This window comes from Gracilinanus agilis, chromosome 6 (genome assembly GCF_016433145.1).
Source record: "Gracilinanus agilis isolate LMUSP501 chromosome 6, AgileGrace, whole genome shotgun sequence".
Classification (NCBI taxonomy): domain Eukaryota; kingdom Metazoa; phylum Chordata; class Mammalia; order Didelphimorphia; family Didelphidae; genus Gracilinanus; species Gracilinanus agilis.
Window position 1 is genome coordinate 180,115,525 of NC_058135.1, and position 19,573 is coordinate 180,135,097.

Here is a 19,573-nt window from a genome sequence, read left to right on the forward strand (position 1 = left end):
CACATGGCCAGCACATCTTCTCTCCCTGTCATACATTTCTCTGATGTCTCTTATTCCTTTTCCTTAGGAGTTTCTCATCGGTTTGAGGCTGGTTTCTACCCCCTCTACACCTCCACATTGCCTTTTTTATGTTATATTTATTTTAAGTTCTTTGGAGACTAGTGTCTCACATCCTGTTGCCACACAGAGAGATTAGACTTTAAAAAAAAGGTCAGCCTTTGTTTTCCAGGTAGATGGGTGGCTCAGGAAGTAGAGGGCTGGGCTTGGAGTCAGACCTGAATTTTAAATCTTTAAAGCATTATACAAATAACTTATTTATTAATATGGTCTCTAAAATTCCTTGTAGTTCTAAGGTGCTATGATTCTGCCATTAGGCTTTGGAATGAAGAGCAAAAGCAAAAGTGATTAAAGACTTCTCTGAGGTCAGGAACCAGAGATGGCTACTGAGAGCTCTTATATATCACTTATATATCTGTATAATAGTTAACTTTTTCACCAGTTTCCTATTATCTCATTTTATCCTGAAACCACCCTATGAATTGAGAGTTCAAGTAGAGCACATAGATAACATTCAGTAAATATTTGTTGGATCAATGAATAAACAAGTGAATTGTTATCATTTCCATTGTTCTGATGAGAAAATTTGGACCACACCTAAAGCTGTCAAGAAATCCCATTTACCCACTTTACTTTTTTTTTTGTTGGCAAAATAATATACTTTGACAATTAGGAAAAGATGAAAGGGGAAGGAATGAATGGCTATGCCTCCAAATTCTTTTTTTTTTGTTTGTTTTTATTAAAGAGAAAAAAGCAAGCTAAAGTTGATCAAAGTGAGTCATACTTTGTTAAATGGGAATCTTTTCATTCGATAAATGGATGGAATGAAAAAACAATTTTTTTTAAAAGAAGTTATGGAGTCACCCTCTTGTTATCCCATAATGACAAATTTCTAGAAGAAACTGGCAAAGACATGCTGACTGAGAGATTAAGAGAAGGGTTAGAGAAATGTCAATTGTGAATTAAACTGCCTTCTCTCCTCCTAAGTAGGGCATGATACTTTTCTTTTTGACTGGCCTCCAGGGTCTCAGAACCTCCCTCCTATGAATAATGGGTGAAATGATTTCCCCCAAAACTATAATCACTGGGCAGGATGGTTTCAACCTCAACACTCCCATTCATTATATATATATATATAAAAGCAATGAAGCCTGAGGGATGCAGTAGTTAGGATTTTTAATTTGAGTGATTTCTAGAAATCAAATATAGATTCCTAAAAGCTACTCTAGTAAAGCCCAAGGTCTGCACTAAGATAAGAAACCTTCAAATACCAGCCCTGTAACAAATGAGGAATTCTTTGTCTCAAAGACTTGTTAAGCTTGTATAAAGATTCTTTCCCAGAAGTCTGGAGCTGATAAATTCTGGAGATGATTTTTCTGACCACATTAAATTGTAAATATCATGTAGAAATGAGCTTCAATATCCATTAGTGAAAGAGTTACAGAGTTATCTATGCTAATAAAATCATGAGTCCTTGAAAATTTAAAATATTTATCAAGTCAATAAATACCATTCATAAATACACATCTTTAGATGAACTAAAATTCTTATTTCTCCCCGTACTGTGTTTCCAATTTTAAAAAAAGCAAAGAGTATCTCATGATCCTTCAAGGGAGGATATCATGCATGATGGAAGGTGACTAGATAGTATTTTTCTAAAGGATAAGGTTGAAGGAAGAAGCTAGCAAGAAGAGGTTGGCAGTGACATGTTTGTTGTATCTATAACACCAACACCAGTATCTTGTTAGCCCACATGGTGCTTGCCACTGGCCATCATATTTATGTCATACTTTGGCATTGGTCACTAGATAATAAATATCCTATGAGGCTGTCTAATATACAGATTGTCATTTGCATATAAAATAATTTACAATTAGGAAAGAAGCAAGTTTAAACTAGTAGCTAGGGAAGAAGTACATGATTAGATTTTTAAATTATGTGCCCTTTAGAAAATTAGTGAAGCAAAACTTTTTATTTGCCTAAATAAAATTCCATCTGTGTAATTGGAATTTGAGCCCCAGAACTACAGTTTCCAGCACCCCTCTCTCCTTCTCACCTTACCTGCCGATGTAGGCAGGATATAAATTTTGTGTAGCCCCACCTCTTGTTCTCTTCCTGTGATCCCATTTGGTGGAGGTGGTGTGAGGTGAGTGGCAGGAGAATCTACTCACATGGCCTTATAGTTTGTTAGATAATTACCTTTTTATTCTTTTACTTCAACTGATTATTAATAAACTTTGTTGGACATTAATTTAAATCTTACACAGCTCTATCTTGTTCTTGACAACATAAAACCAAACAGTTTCAAATGTAAAAATCAATGAGATATTCAAAGATGATGTTACTTCTGTGTGTTATTTCCTGAGAACGTACTAACTTCTTCCACCTTTGATTTAAGAAACAAGATGAAAAAATTACCAAGTGTGGTGATTTCTAGTGAAACCACAAAACCTATTTCTGAGAATATGATGCCACATAATGGGAAAATGTTAAAATATCTTTCATAACTATAGGAATGTATGAATAGGAATCAAGTCCTACTCTTGGAAAAAACTTGCCTATAACTACCCTAATACTCCATATAACCATTTTTGCCAAAGTAAAGACTACCACCTATAAATGGAAACTTGAAAAATGAACTGAAAGTCAAACCAAGTGGTAAGGAAACCAGAAAAAGACTGAAAGCAAAAACCGATTATCTTCTCATCAGTCAATCAAAATCATATATTTACTTTAAATCAATTTTAAATTATTATATGTATGTTACATATAATAATTATAAAATAAATTAAATTAGTTAAATAAAAGTATATTTACTTTAAATCTATTTTTAATTATTTTAATTATTTATATTTATATGTACTTTTAATTAATTTAATATTTATATATAATAATTGATAAATAATTTAATTATTTTAATTATTAAATGTGATTTTTTTTCTCAAAAAATTAGATTCATGTTCCTTCTAACATATATTAAACATAATTCAGATAGATATAGCTTTTCTTTTTTACAAGTTATTTATTATTGGAGCCAAAAGGTTAAAATTCACTAAAAAAAAATATAGAAAGTAGGCTTGAGTCCAAGAAATGGATCCTTTCAGAAGCCAGGGATACTGACCCTCAACCAAAAGAGACTATTACTTTAACAGGATTATGTGAATCAGAGAGGGAATTTAGGTCATTGGGTTTGTGAGATGATTGAATCATAGATTTAGACCTGGGAGTGACCTTAGAAGTCATAGAGTCCTACCCCCTCATCTTAAGGATGGGGGAGCTAAGATCTAGGAGGTTAAACAATGTGCCCCAGTCACAGAGTTCATTTCTGTGGTAGGATTTGAACCTTTTGTGGTTCATTCATTTCATTCCTGTCCAACTCTTTGTGACCTCTTGTGGGGTTTTCTTGGTAAAGGTACTGGAGTGCTTTGCCATTTCCTTTTCCAGCTCATTTAACAGATGAAGAAACTGAGGCAAACAGGGTAAAGTGATGTGCTTGGAGCTGCACAGCCAGATTTGACCTCCGGAAGATCAGGCTTTTCTGACTCCAGGCTGGCATTCTATGGCGCTGACCCTGAGACTTGAACCTCGATTTTTCTGACTTCCCATTGAGTGCCCCATTGACCACACTAGAAGTTCTGATTTCTTTATGGCCAGAGACTCAGCTTTCTCAGGCCACATCTTATTCCACATACAGCCTGCTTGTTATAGGGTTCTTGCAGACAGGGCAGAGTTCCTAACAATGAGAGCCATCAAAAAAGTTCAGTGAGAGGCAGCTCCCCTCTCATTATAGGTATGTGATGGAGGGACTGTGGGTCGCTTCCCACTTCTAAAGTTGTGTGATTTTCTTCCTCCTCTCCCAGCCCAGCCTCCTCACTGGCCTCCGTCTTGGCTCTCTATTCACATAGGTGCCAAAATGATCTCCCTTTGGACAGATTAATCATGTCATCACTGCTCAGAAAACTTCAGCAGACTCCTTTGGCTTCCAAGATAAACTATCTCATTGTCTGGCTTGCCATGTAAGGCTCTCTCCAATCTGATCTCCACCTCCCTTTCCTGACTCATTTTCTATTGCTTCCCATTCACACACTTTACATTTCAGGGGAATCCAGCTAAGAATTGTCTTCTTGCTTTGTCCCTGCACCTGCCTCTGAGAAAACATTTCATCCTTATCTCTAGTTATTGAGATCCTCTTCTTTCATGATCTGGCTCAAGGGTCAGCCAAGTCTTAGTATATAGAATTTTTTCAGCTCCCCATGTCCAAGGCCAGCAAAAGGATTTCCTCTACCTTCTATTTTCTTTCCTGAACTTTTTCTCTGGATCTCCCCTTTGCCTCTGTCATACTCCAGTGATGGCTCAAATAGAAGTGGGAGCCATTCTTTTTTTTTTTTTTTAAACCCTTGTACTTCGGTGTATTGTCTCATAGGTGGAAGATTGGTAAAGGTGGGCAAAGGGGGTCAAGTGACTTGCCCAGGGTCACACAGCTGGGAAGTGTCTGAGGCCGGATTTGAACCTAGGACCTCCTGTCTATAGGCCTGACTCTCACTCCACTGAGCTACCCAGCTGCCCCTAGAAGTGGGAGCCATTCTTGAGGATCCATGAAGACCCTATATTGACTTAGTTTTAACATATCATGTTTTATGATATATATGATATTTATTATAATATATGGGCAACCTATGAACAATTCTGCCTTCTTGGGGAGAGGTGAGAGGGAGGGAAAAGTTCTTTTTAAAAGTTTATTAGTTGGGGGCAGCTGGGTAGCTCAGTGGATTGAGAGTTAGGCCTAGAGATGGGAGGTCCGAGGTTCAAATCTGGCCTCAGACACTTCCCAGCTGTGTGAACCTGGGCAAGTCACTTCACCCCCATTGCCCACCCTTACCCCTCTTCTGCCTAGGAGCCAATACACAGAAGTTATGGGTTAAAAAAAAAAAGTTTATTAGTTTCTTGTTGAATAGGAAGGTTTTGAAAAGAAGCAGGGTGAATGATAGTCAAATCAAAAAAGTAAGAAAAGAACATTGATGAATTGTTTAAAAATACAAATTTAGTTTAATTTGAAGATATAGATAAGAGGGTAAAGAAACTGTAGAAAGGGACCAAGACAAAGCAGTTAAATTGAAATATATATATATATATATATGCAGGCATGTTTGCTTTAAAAACTGGATGTAATGGAGATTCATAATTTCATATGTGGCCCTCTTATTTTTTCGTGGAAAAGATTATGCTTGTTAATGCTTTCCATGTTTATAGTAATAAAAGAGAAATTTAAAAAATGTAATGTTATCTATATTTTATTATATTTTTATTTAATGTAATTAAATATTTCCCAATTACATTTTAATCTGATTTGGACTTCATGCAGGAGAATAGGGGGTTGCATATAGGTGTTTTTTTTTTAAACCCTTACCTTCAGTCTTAGAATCAATACTGTGTATTGGTTTCAAGGCAGAAGAGCAGTAAAGGCTAGGCAATAGGGGTTAAGTGACTTGTCTAGGGTTACACAGCCAAAAGTGTCTGGGGTGAGATTTGAATGTAGGACCTCCAGTCACTATACCTGGCTCTCAATTCATTGAACCACCCAGCTGCCTCTTTGCATGTAGTTTGTATGCATGTTTGACACCTCTGCTCTAGAGGCTAATAGCTGTGCCATTTTTTCCTTCCCCTTTCCCTCTCCTCCCTCTTCTTCCCTTTTTTCCTCTTCCCTCTCATTCTTCTTGCTTCTTCTTTTCTCTGTCTCTTGTTATCCTCTCCCTTTCTCCTTCCTATTTTCTTTTCTTCCTTTCTCCCTCCTCCTCCTGTTTCCTCTTCCTTCTTCTCCTCTTTCCTCTCCTTCTTCTTCTCCCCTTTCCTAGCCCCCTCCCATCCCCATTCTCCTCACCTCCCAAATCCTTTCTTTTCCTCCTTTACAGTGCCTAATTCAGTGTTTGATATACAAACTGAATAAGGGCTCACTAATTTGAAAATAAAAATGACCAAGTCTCAGAGATGTTGAAGAGAGGATTCTTTCTTGCATGATAAAGTAGAATGTCATCTTTTGTAAACCTAAATGCATTATATAAATAGCTGATTAGTATGAGTACAATTGTAGTGTCTGTGGTTTTTTTTATTGCAAACAGCCAACTTTTCTTTGAATTTACTTTAGAATTGCCTAGAGATGTGAAATATTAAGGAATGTAATCATAAAATTCCTATTATTTATTTAACAAAGTGAAAATTCTATAGGAAGACCATTTCAGATGTTTAGATTTAGCTGGTTTTTCATAGCTGATAAAAAAAAAAAAGACAAATGAAACATTTTAGTTACAGTACCTGTTGTAGCCAGCAGATGCCTGCAAACACCGTAAAATAAGTGTGAATGAAGTTCTTAAGAGAGCAGTCACAGAATAAAGTCACTCCTGTTTCTTGAGCTAATTTGCAGTCCTTGGAGTAGTTTTGTATTTTTAAGTGACCTTTTGAGGTAGAACAGAATACATGGAAGATGAAATAAGAGAGAAGATAGGATTCTTTAGGTTCTATATTAGGTTCTATATTCTATATAAGCAGTTTGTGCTTACATGACCATCTTTAGGATCGACAATAGAATTATAAAATGAAATTTGTCATCCTATTTTAGGACAAGGGCAATTAAGCTCTACTGACTGTTATTTGTTTCTTTCTCCCCTAACATATAGGAGGTATATTCAAAAGGAATAATTCCTCTCTCTGCTGTATCAACAATCCGGGGTCAGGGGGACAGCAAATTTGAAGTTGTTACATCACAAAGGACTTTTGTATTTAGAGTAGAAAAAGAAGGTGAGTGTAATTTCTGGTCAATATAATTTAAACAGTTCTCATTGTACCTTCATTTAGATATAGTACATGATATACAGGTATCTGATTAGATGATAAATTATACTGTGTTTTTGGAATAGAAGGATTTTTTTTTTTTTTAGGTCTTTTAAGTGTAAGAAGAATTACATTGTAATGAGTTAGTCGATTCTTGTTTCAGTTTCATTAACAACAAAACAATGGATAAGAATTCTTTAGCTCTAGCAAACCCATTTCTCTATATTTTGCAAAATTATCTCATATGATTTAGGTTTTGACTAATTTTGTGTAAATAGAGATATTTTAACTTTAATTGTTAGATTTTATTCTCACTTATATGTATCGTAACACTCAGGTATAAACATCAAAACTTATATTCCCTGGAAACAACTTGGAACCAACAGTACCAACCTTCCATGTTGTTTTTCTCTGTTCCCTAATAAAAAGGAAGAATATATTTTTTAACTTTCTCATATTGGCACTAAAATTGTCCATTTTATTTAACCTAAATTTTATTGCCTTTTAGTGCTGTCTTTAATTTGCTTTGGTGAAATTAGATAGATTGTTCCTGCATTTCTGCTCTCTTTACTTTGCATTATTTCATAGTTCTTTCCATGTTTTTCTGAATTCTTCAAATTTATCATTTTATGGTACAAAAAATATATTCCATTATGTTCATGTACCAAAATTTGTTCAGCATTCCCAAATCACTGAGCACCTAGTTTGTCTACAGTTTTGCATTAATATAAGTGATGCTGATATGAATATTTTTTATACAAATGCTTCTATTCTTTCTAATCACTGATCTCTTTAGATTATAAATCCATTAGTAAGATCTCTGGAGCATGGGCTATGAACAACTTGATAATGTTTCTTGCTGAATTCTAAATTGTATTACTTTATGGTTGGAGTAGTTCATAGCCCCACCAACAGTGAATTAGCATGACTGTATTATTTTGGCACATTTTAGTATTTAAAAACCAGCAAATGAATTTTTCAAGGCCAGTGGTCTGGCAAGGAATGATAGTTACCTTTTTCACTTAAAAAAAATCATCAGACCTATCTGCTCTGAGTCACTTGTTAGAATAAACTATTTAAAAGTAGGACAAAGTTAATAGAGGAAGTGGAAGGTTTATACCATATAACTCCCCTATTAGCCATAAGATGATGGTGTTCTTTAGCCTAGCTATATTAAATATTATAATCCAGTATTATAAAACTTCTGTAAATTTTACATAATATGAAGAGTTATAGTTTGAATTAGAGAGAAAAAAATGTACATGTATTCTGCTTATTTTAAGGTGTATAAAGTAACCCAAATGTGACTAATGTATTATTGCCTCAGGTACTGTGCTGCTTTGTCAATAACACAGACATATTTTGTCTTCTATTTTCCAGCATTTATTATTTTTGAATTTTCTGTCACTGCTCATTGCCATACAATACCAGATACATTATCTTCTTTGATCATCCGAGCAAACCAGTGTTATAGGCAGCTTAGATAGTTTTGTTTTTATTTTCTAGGCAAGGAAGCTGAGGCTGAGATTTAAGTTATAGAAAACAGCTGAAGTGATATTAAAAGGACAACAGATTGGAGTCAGATGTGGGATGGAGTGTTCGGTCTGCTCACCTATTAGCTGAGTGATTATGAGCTGGTCAATTAACTTCTCTGAGCATCAGTTTCCTTAATCAGTTAATTGGGTATAAACATCCTTGAGTTGTGCCTTGCAGGGTCGTTGTGTGGATTAAAAAGCTGCCCCGAAAACTAATGTCTGTGTTAGCTCTTGTCATCAGTTTAGTCATTGTTATTCAGTGGAAGTTCAGAAGAGAGGAGGGTTTGGGGAAAATATCTAATATATTCTGTTTTGGACATGCTGATTGTGAGATGTCTTTGGGAAATCCATTTTGAGATAACCAAGAGATAAGCAGGGTTTGGGACTCTTGTTCAGGAGAGACTAGTATTGGATATATAGATCTGGGAATCACTTCCAGATCCAGAGATGATCATTGAACACATGGAAGCTGATGCAGTCACTAAGTGGGATACCATAGTGACCAGGGAAAAGAGAAGATGGCCCAGGACAGAGCCTTGGAGGGGACACTTGTGGTTAGTGGCCATGACATGGATAAAGAACCAAATGGGACATAATCAGTTCTCTATAAATGTTCTTGTTGTTATTATTATTAGAGAAGAACTAGGAGTGTTCAGTGTCATGAAAACCTAGATGGACAAGAGTAGCTAGGTGTAGAACATGATCAAAATGCCAGAAGGTGCAGAGAGATCAAGAAAGATAAAGACTATAAAAAGCCGTAAGATTTGGTAATTAAAAAGTCACCTATGACTTTGGAGAGAGCAGCTTTGGTTGACTGATGAGGTCCAAAGATAGATGAAAAAGCTTTTAAAGAGAGTGAGAAGACAGAAAATAGAGGCGTCCCTGGCAGCAAACAAATAGTTTTTTTTTGTTTCATTTTGTTTTAAACCCTTACCTTCCATCTTGGAATCAATGCTGTGTATTGACTCCAAGGCAGAACAGTGGTAAGGGTAGGCAATGGGGATCAAGAGACTTGCCCAGGGTCACACAGCTGGGAAGTGTCTGAGGCCAGATTTGAACCTAGGACCTCCTGTCTCTAGGCCTGACTCTCAATCCATTGAGCTACCCAGCTGCCCCCCTATAAATAGTTTTTAATAGTTATGTTTGATCATCAAATATTTTTGTAATAAAAGCAATAGTCTTTATAAATTTTCTTGTATATTATTTCATGTTGTGCTTATCTTTTGAATACTTTAAAATATCTTACTGGAAAGTACTACAATACCAAATATTTTATCTTTAGAAAATCCTTTCAACTCTAAATTCTGTGTATTCTTAAATGGAAATTGTCTACATTCAGTCAATCTAATAGGCCTTTATTAAGGCACAACTATTTGCCAGGTGATGTTAGTTGTTCAGATAAGAAGAATGAAGCAGTTCTGACTCCCAAAAAACTTAACATTCTAAGTAGAGATTTGAAAGACTGACAAAATTGACCTCTTTCATTTCCACTCCCTGACAATGGCAAACAATACGTAACAATAGCAAAAAAGGCGCCCATTTAAACATGCTCTTTTCAAATCTGAAAGGATGTAGAACAGACAGAGAAGAGTTGTGATAGGATTCAGTCTAGGAAGAGATGATGATTAAAGCAATACTAACCTTAAAACATGCAACAGATATTTGTAAATGAGATTGAATTGGTGCCAACCCTAAGCAATGTAAGAGAATGCAGAAATGATGCAGAAATAACTGGGCAGAAGAAGATGGAGAAAACTTGCCTGCTTCCCAGCTCTCCTTGACTCGGTGTCACAGCATTATTTTATTTGAGATGCTATGACTTCCCAGAACATCCTATCCCTCATCTCTAAAAGTAATTATTTGAACATATGCCAAAGCCAAGCAGAAATCATTTTTGTAGTATTTATTGTTTTTCCAAGTATTAGTGCCAAAGCTCACCTCCATTAGCATGTATAATTAGAATCAACTATACAGAGATGTCAGGCTTTACTTCTTTCCCATTCACTTCCTGGTAGTCATTTAGGTACTTTGGAACTACATAATTCTTTGGGGCTAGAAGGGGCATTTATGTAGATCTTCACTAGTAATAGGCTTACAGATCATGTGTATAGTTGTCAGTTTTAGGAGAACTCTGAGGAACTGAGACATGCTGATACTGATCAGAAAAATGACTACTTGAATCCAGCTAATTATTAATTAAATTTTAAACAAGGATTTTTAGGGATCATCATTTCAAAACAAAACAAAATCATGCCCTTTGACTTGGCATGGAACCATGGCTACTCATAAACATTGTAACAGTCATGAATAATCCCCCTAAACTAGGGCTTTAGAAAGAAAGCCTTCACCCTTTGGTATAGTCTCCTAGACTTTATGTATTTTCATAGCTATGTGTGTTATGGTATTGTTGATATTGATACCTCCTGTTAGAACAGTAATTAGCCTTTTTAATGATCACAACAAACTTTATAGAATGTTCTTAAGAAAAGCAGCTTAAATGGACTCTCCAAACAACTTTATAATCAATTGCATTTTTGAAGGGATGGAAGGAAGACCCATTGGCACCAGTCCTCATGGGCATTGACCATAAGGAGGAACAACGTGGGGAGGGAAATTTCATCTGGGCTGTAGAAGCTAGGGGGAGGGAGTTTTATCTGATGCCTTCCTATTTTAACTAATTATTTTTGTTGTTACCTATATGCCAAGATCAGTTGTTTCTGTTTCCGGAAAGGATAGCCCTTTCTAAATTAAGGTATCTTGAGAAAAAAGTTCTCTTTGCCAAACCTCACTGTTTCTTCTCTCCATACTATTAGGGGAGATTGGGGGAATGCTTTTTCCTCTGAACTAATAAGTTAGAATCTCATAGATCAAAGCACCTTCTAAATGAAATGTATTAGGCTAGACATTTTCTGTGTCTTTCATTTCAGAGGAGAGAAATGACTGGATCACCATTCTGCTCAATGCACTAAAATCTCAACCGCTTGCTCCTCAGTCTCGGGCTGTTCTACCTGAGAAGTGTGGATATCTTGAATTAAGAGGATACAAAGCTAAAATTTTTACTGCCTTGAATGGAAGCAATGTGTGGCTCTGCAAAAATGAGCAGGTGAGCATTGTTAAAGTAATTATAAATTATTAACTTGGTTGCTGTAATTACAAATTTCCATCAAGTGTTGAACAATGGCACTTGGCTTGTCTCAGCCCTTATTGGTTCTTTATATAAAGAAATCTTTGCCCCTTTTGTGAACATTCCACTAAAGATTTTTATAAGAGCTTTTGTCTTCATTGTCCTCAATTCCTCCAGCAACAGGAAGCTATTTAAAGCACATTTTGGTCTGGTCATCACCTTTTTGAGAAGTGAATAGTGGAGAACAGTCAGAATTAATTTCTGAAAAGTAGTCTTCAGCTAAAGCAACATAAATCCATCCCAATGGGTAATTAAGAAGTGCTTAATCATTTCTTCTCAGATTCCAGCTGTTAATCAAACAGGCTTGGTTCTGTGCCTGCTGTGTTGCCCATGTGCTCCATTTCTATAGAAGAAGCCATCGAGAAAGCATAGGTAGTTTTTGGAGTGCAACAGGTGTGTTTCTTTAACACATCAAATTGCTGGTAGTAAAGGCTATAGGGGACCAACTGAAGCTGGGACATTTTTTTGAAAAGCAGCATTAAGGTGCTAATTTTCTGTTTAATGTTTACAGCTATTTTGTTATTTTTAAAATATATTTTAGAAGTCTGTTTAAAGCAACATTGAGCTACTAGTTTTCAGTTTGACGTTTATTGGATTCTGTTATTTTAAAAAAATGTATTTTCAAGGTCCATTTTCTTAAATGGAAGCTTTAAAATCTTTTTTACACTGTCGGTAATGTAATGTCATTCCTTTGTAGCTGGAAGAGAACTTCTAATTTCCTTATTTTATAGATGAAGAAATTGAGGCAGAAATGGGTTAAATGATGTATTTGCTGTCAGATTAATATAGTTTTCCCTTGTATCCTTTAACATATTTGCTTGCAGCCAAGTGGCTCTCATATTTACATTTTGCTGTTAAAGTGGTTTTTCTCTCTGATGTAATTTAAAAACTAACACTGGTTTTCCATTATATCTTGCAATTAGTAATTTTATTTTTCCATATTTTAATCTTTTTCATTTTTTTCTTTTCTGTTTTTTCCTCATCAGGATAAACATCAAATCTGATATTAAAGATTTTGTGAGGTTCAGATCAGAGCCTTTGGAGAGGACTAATTTAAAGTTAATTCTCTTCTTTAAAAATCCTGGCTGCCCTTTTGGGTGGTGTTTAGTGACTTGGATTTTATTTGCATTAGTCTCTAATTTTGCTCCACATTTTAGTCCCTATTTGTCAGGTTGCCCCTTGCTGGTTTGTATGGCTAAAAACTTCTGCCTGCACCCTGAGCCTTGCTGCTGTCTCTGGTTCTATACATTTTGTGAGAGAACCTCATATCCATATTACACAAATGACACCATTAAAACACCCTAGTACTGTGTAAATGCACACTGACTTCTTTTTTAGCTTCTTTTGTTTTCCTCTTCTATTCTGCTGTCATCCAGAAGATAGGATCGGGAAATGGATTATTGTTACATGTGGTCTTAAATGAGCACTGTTTCATTGCTACCTGTCTTTGGCTGATCCATCACGGTGTATTTGAAAGTAGCTTCTTAAGAACCATCCAGCTATGATGGGGTTAGCTTAATTATGTCTGATTCTTAAGGCACTAAAAGATGTTATTCAAGGGGGGAAATGTTTAATTAAGTTTCAAACAGGAATGTGTATTGGAGGAATTCTTGAAAATGGAAAAACCCTTCTGTTCTTGCTCAGCACCAGGCAATCAGCCTCTGATTTTAAGATATTTTCGTCATTTAAAGGAGGAGAAAGTAAACATGATACTCTAGAATCCAGTAGAGGGCCCTAGTGTTCTAAAAATCTTTTCTTTGGAAAAGGAGAATTGTCGCTATCCAGCAATTAGAAGACAGATTTGCCAAAGATGTCCTAATAGTCTGGTCATATTGGGCATCATAACCATGCTAGTACTTCTCCAGTGAATTTTCAGAGTTTATTATTAGTTCAGAATGAAAAGATGCTTTTTTAGTCAGTGTTAACATGAGATAAGATCTAGATGATTTGCCATTTTTTTTAAATCTGTTCCTAATTAAATGTGAGATAGAAAAAGAAACTGGACAAGAGGGCATTATACTGCCCTTCCCATTTTCTGCAAAACTCTGCAAAACCCGTGATTTCAACATTTAGGAAAGAATACTCTACCTCTGTATTTTAAAAAAGACACATTTAAACATTAAAAACAATTTTTATTTGTGTTTTAGAATAACATGGGCATTAAAATTTTTAGTAATGTATGTTTCTTAGCATGTGATTAGATATCTATGATTATAGTCAAATAATTGAATAGTGATGAAGTATTTGAAAGAATGTTTTCCAATTTGATCCTGTTTCATTTGCCTTACAATGAAGAACATCTAAAATTAAGTTCCAGTTCAAGCTATTGTGTTTGTTTTTGTGTGTGTGTGTGTGTGTGTGTGTACTGAGAGTAGAGGAACTGTCTCCTGCATGTCTTTTCCTTTTCTTGAGAAGGAAGATTATAAGAGAGTGAAATAACTTAATAACTTGTGCTATTTTCTGTAAATAAGGATGTTTCAGATAAGATAGATGGGTTAGGAAGGGTAGAGTGAGAATAAGTAAGTTTAAATGTTGGTTCATTAGCCCCAAGTGAACACTCACTGTGATCTCCCACCTGAAAGGAACGAAATGAATTTTCACACACCAGGGGTGTCATTTATTTCTTGAGGGTTCCTCATTTTATGGAACTAGAGGAGGCTATTGAAAAAGTGGTTTCAAAAAGTTGTATCATACCTACCTATCTATTTACTTTTTTAAATGATCCTAGGAATTGTTTTTCCTCCCCAATTATCTTTCATTTGAACTCTCCATCTACCGATATAGTGAGCTCTTTCTTATAACAAAGAAAACAGTGAAGTAAAACCACTTGGAACAGTGACTTTTCCCATTGCTCTCTGCAGCATTTATCTCCTGTAGTTTCTCATCACTATACTGAAAGGAGGGAGCTATTTTAAATCATTAGTTCTTTGGAACCAGGTTTGGCCTTTGCAGTTACTCAGTCTGTCTTCTTTTAGTGTCTTTTCCATGTACGTTATGGTGGTCATTGTGTTTATAGGGTCCCCTTGGTCCTACTTATTTCACCACAGTACTTCATACAAGTGTTCCCATGTTTCTCTACCTTATATTTGTTATTTCTTGTTGTCCAATATTTCATAACATTCATGGACCACAGCCTGTAAGCCTTTCCCCAATCATTGTTCAAGTTTGTTGTTGCTAGGACTTTTGATACCACAAAAAGTATTGGCTACAGATATTTTGGCATATGTACAAACCAGTCTTTCTGTCTTTGAACTCCTTCAGATTTATGATCTGTGGGTCAAAACTTATGATCGATTATGTGTTATTTTTCCTATTATTATAAATTATTATCAGCAATGAGCTCCATATGTTACAGCTTCCCCAATAGTGTTAGTGTGTCTGTCTTCCTACAGCCTCTCAACATTGACCCCATCCGCCTTTTGTCATCTTTGCCTTTTAGATACGTGTAAGGGGAAACATTATTTATTTTAATTTGCATTTCTCTTAATAGTAATCTGAAGCATGTTTCTCCCATGTTTTGCTAGTTGTTAGTTCTTCTTTAGGAAATTATTCATCGTTTGAAGCCCCTTCCAGGGGTCAACTGTTTCCTTAAGCGAGGAGAATTCTTTTCCCCTTTGGCAGGTACCCAAATCCTTTGTTTATTCTCTCTGTTTGTGGGAAGGGGAAGGAAAGAAGGAGAGGTCTTCTTCAGTACCTCCCAGAGGGAATATTTCACTGCTTCCTTTTCAGTAACATGTTGAAATAATACAGAACAGTAGTTGAAAGTTTTTTAGACTAAGGCCAAGGGCAACCTTGGAAACTTGTTATTAAATGCTGTATTTAGGAATCTTGGCTATAGAACTGTATTAAAAAGAAAACTGCTAAAGCAATATTTTTTGGTTCATTGGAAAACTAAAATTGTTTGATGGATGGATGTGAGACAGATGCTGTAGTTGGTCATGTTATAATGAGACTCAACTGCATTTCAGTTTATCTCATAAAAGTAATTGAAGCCATCAACTTAAGACACATTATTTCTAATTTGGACCACTATGGGTCTTTTAACCTTTGTATTCTAATATGAATTTATCCATAACGTTTTCTTTGTAAAATTTTCTGGCTAATTAAGTAGAGAAAGCATTATTGAATGCTGTTAGCAAATTAATAACTAAAACATTTAGCATATTCCTTAAGAAAAAAAAATGGTGATGTACTGCTTAATAAAGTATATAAATTGAAGGTGCTGCACTTTTTCAGCCTGCGAAGTAGGATGATGAAAAATTTTCTTATCGGTTTGAAGGTTAAGCATGCATAATTTACATGTATTAGTATGGAAGTTACCGTGCCAAATTAATTAAGTTCATTTTTTACTTGTATAGACTTGAGTACAGACATACTTTCATTCCTTTTAAAGTGTACTTCAAATTATCAACTTTATTCCCTGCTGGAGCTAGCTTCTCTTGGGGCTTAGGTTACTCCCTGGGGTTTTAAAGTGGCATTAACTCTTTTTTGCCTTCAGATAGCATTTACTGTATAAAATTATTGCCTTGGGTGTGGAATTTAATCTATACATTTTCAACTTGTGAGGTAGGCCTAGTATAAACAGCCTAAGGTTTCTTTGCATAGATAATTTAGTCCTAAAAGACTTCCAGGGTGCTAAACCACATTCTTATAGCCTGAAATAGTCTATTGACTTGTAAAAGCACTTAATCACATAGCACAGTTTTTACACTGGGCTCAGCATATTTTATAAATGTTATGATTTAAAGGGAAAACAAAATATCACCAGTAATAAACATTTTAAGACTACTTCCAGAGTGTTTACACTTTAACCTTCTGCAAAGCATTCTATGTCTTTAGGCAAGGCTTAGTCCATTACCCTTCCCATATTAGAGCTTAGTGAATTTTCTCCATGGCTTTGAGTGTGTGACATAACTTTGTATTACAGAGTCCACAGTGCCTTTGGCCCTAGGGACCAAATAAAGCAAAATTGACATGAGAACAGGACGGACCTATATACTGTCCATTTATATTTTCCTAAATAACCAGTGTAAGATTTCATTTCTTTCTTCAAGTTTCTTTCTTTCCCATTTTCTAGCAGTCTACTTTTAGAAGTTGAACTTATGGAGGAGAGCCTCCTATTTCATTTAGAAAATTTTCCCTTAACTTCCCTCTGAAAAATCCTAAAGATTCTAATTACCAGCATGCATATATATGTGTGTATGCAGGTACTGGTGCTGTATGACATATATATATGAAATAATTATACAAAGTTATATATATGTAATCTACGTGTGTGTGTATTTGTAGATTACATATATATAACTTTGTATAATTATTTCATATATAAATTTTATAGAAATAAATGTTTTATATACATATATTTATATTTATAACACTGCTTGTTTCCTATTTCAAAAAAGAAGAATTCCTACTTGAAACTAATCGCCATGACTGCATTTCTTTCCACCACCTCCTACTTCTAACAAGATCTTTTTCCTTCTCNCCTAATAAGCAACATGGGTTTACTGTCATATTACATTTAATACATTTCATAATTTATTATCATTATTTTATTTTTATTATATTATACGGCATATTTCATTACATTTATTATACCTAATAAAATATTTATCATATAATATATAGGATATGCTTAATATTCCATATAATTTATTTTATAATAATTATTATTATAAAAGTATAATAAAATAAATTTAATAAATTTTAAGATATATTTATAATAGAAAGTCTGTTTTATACACAATCATATAATTATTATTATAAAAGTATAATAAAATAAATTTAATGAATTTTAAGATATATTTATAATAGAAAGTCTGTTTTATACGCAATCATTTTTGAATGTTCATATTTTTCAAGGTGATATAAAAGTTGAAAACAGTTATAACAGTTCTGTACTTGGATCGCTTCTTGCTTTGTCAGTGATTGAAATGTAGAAGATTGTGCTTTAGCAATGAACATTTATGTTCTTTGATGTATAAAAACATTATTGCTAAGCCACATAGAACAGGCATTGTGGCATTTTGAGGAGGGGGAAGAGCGCTGAATTTGGTGTCTTAAGATCTAGGTTTGAGTTTCTCCCTCTGCTGGCTTCCATTTTTTTATGTGTAGAATGAGGATATTATTATCAGCTGCCTCCACAGATTCTTTGTGAAGCTGAGATTTTATTTGTAAAGGGCTTCGTAATCTTTACACGCCATATAAATGCTAGCTATCCTTTTTCATTTTTATGAGTAGTCATAAGGGCATAATGTTCCACACCACTCATTATCTTCCCCCCTTTAAAACAACTGCATCTCTTTTAAATTACCTTATTTCTGTTGAGGTCACCACCATTATTCTCTTTAGTTATATCCATTTGTAACCTTCAAGTCATTCTAGAATCCCTTCTCACCTCCCATTTCCAATTAATTATCAAACTCTTGTCAATTCTTCTTCCATACATTTTCCCCCATCCTTACCATTCTCTCAGTTCACATACTGCACCAAATTCCCCACCTTTAAGAACTCTTGATCCTGGATTATTGAAATAGCTTCTTAATTGGTTTTTCTGCTCCCACTTTTGCCCCTCTATACTTCATCCTCTCTCGTTTCCACATTAATATTTCTCAAACACTTTTTTGATTGTCACTTACTTGCTCAAAAACGATCTATGGTTCTCCAAGGCCTAAATATTTGCCATTTTAAACTCTCCAGAACTGACTTAATTCATCTCATTTTCTTATATACTTAAGTGGTGCCATGGAGTCAAAAAGTCCTGAGATCCAGTATGCCCCAGTTTGCTCATTTGTAAAATGGAGAGGAAAATAATCACACCTTCCACACAGATTGTTGTGAAGAACAAATGAAATAATAATTATAAACTGCTTTTCAGAGCTCCTGGCACAAAGTAAGTGCCATATAAATGTTAGTTGTTATTATTTTTATTATTCTAAAGAAACTCACTTAATATATGTTAGATCTTGTTCTCCTGTCCCTCACTGGGCCTTTGCATGAACATTGAATTGTCTTGGACATCCAGGACTTTTTGCCTTTTCTGCAAAATCGGTACCACAATGCCTTGCAAATAATAGACACTTTATAAATGTTAAGTGAGTTAATGAAGTTGAATTTAGTATCTTTGAAGAATAATAAAGATGAAAAATTCTCCTTTCTCTCTGCCCTCTCCCTTTCCTTCTCTTATCTCATTTCTCCCCCCTTCACTCTCCATGTATAAAAGTATATTATAAAGCTTTTTTTTTTTTTTTTCTTTCTGGTTAACAAGATTAGGAATCCTGCCCTGATGGTCCATTTAAAAGAAAAAAAATTTGTCAGATCCAGGCCATGCTTGTTCCTGAGAAAGTCTTAGTTTTATTTCAAAGGCTCATTTCTCTGGTTACTTGGAAGGGATGTTACTTGAAAAACAATCCAGCTATCTGTTATGTGTTAAAACCTTCACATAAATTTTCTCTTAATGAGCTTGTCCCTCACCACTTGCCAATTTAATATCAGTTCTTTATAGCTTTAATTTTCTAGGGCTTTTGGTCTCCAAATAAAGTGGAGATCTTAAGCAATTCTGCCACACACAGTGCTGGAATCACAGTTGTCAATATTCTTTTTGTGTCTGCATTTTCTCTTGGTTGCAGGAATTGACATTGATATTCATGCTCATTGCTCTGACATCCCTGGACAGTTTTCAAAGCACATTCCTGCACCCGAGCTTCTTGGGGCTTCACAACAATCCATTAGAATCCCCATTTTACAGATGAGAAAACTAAGCCTGTAAGAAGCTTCAGGGACTCTTGGCTGTTCTTTTGCACTGTGGAAGGTCAGATGGCACAGTGTATGACAATTGATGTTTTTACTTACTTTGCTGAGCTTTTTTTCTCTTTGGAGAGTGGTAGAACTTACTCAAAATAGATATAACACTTTAATTGAGGAAGGAATCACAATAATTATAGAATGATTGTAGTGAAGGGAGTATCATGCT

The 19,573-nt window shown here is 34.9% G+C and overlaps 1 protein-coding gene across 1 annotated transcript in view; it reads left to right on the forward strand.

Annotated features, from left to right (window-relative positions):
• ARAP2 (ArfGAP with RhoGAP domain, ankyrin repeat and PH domain 2) overlaps positions 1–19,573 on the forward strand; it is a 195,566-nt gene that overhangs the window by 41,176 nt on the left and 134,817 nt on the right. Inside the window, exons 7-8 of the mRNA XM_044682425.1 lie at positions 6,729–6,849; positions 11,345–11,520. Of these exons, the coding sequence (XP_044538360.1) occupies positions 6,729–6,849; positions 11,345–11,520 (297 nt within the window). The remainder of the gene's footprint in view (positions 1–6,728; positions 6,850–11,344; positions 11,521–19,573) is intronic.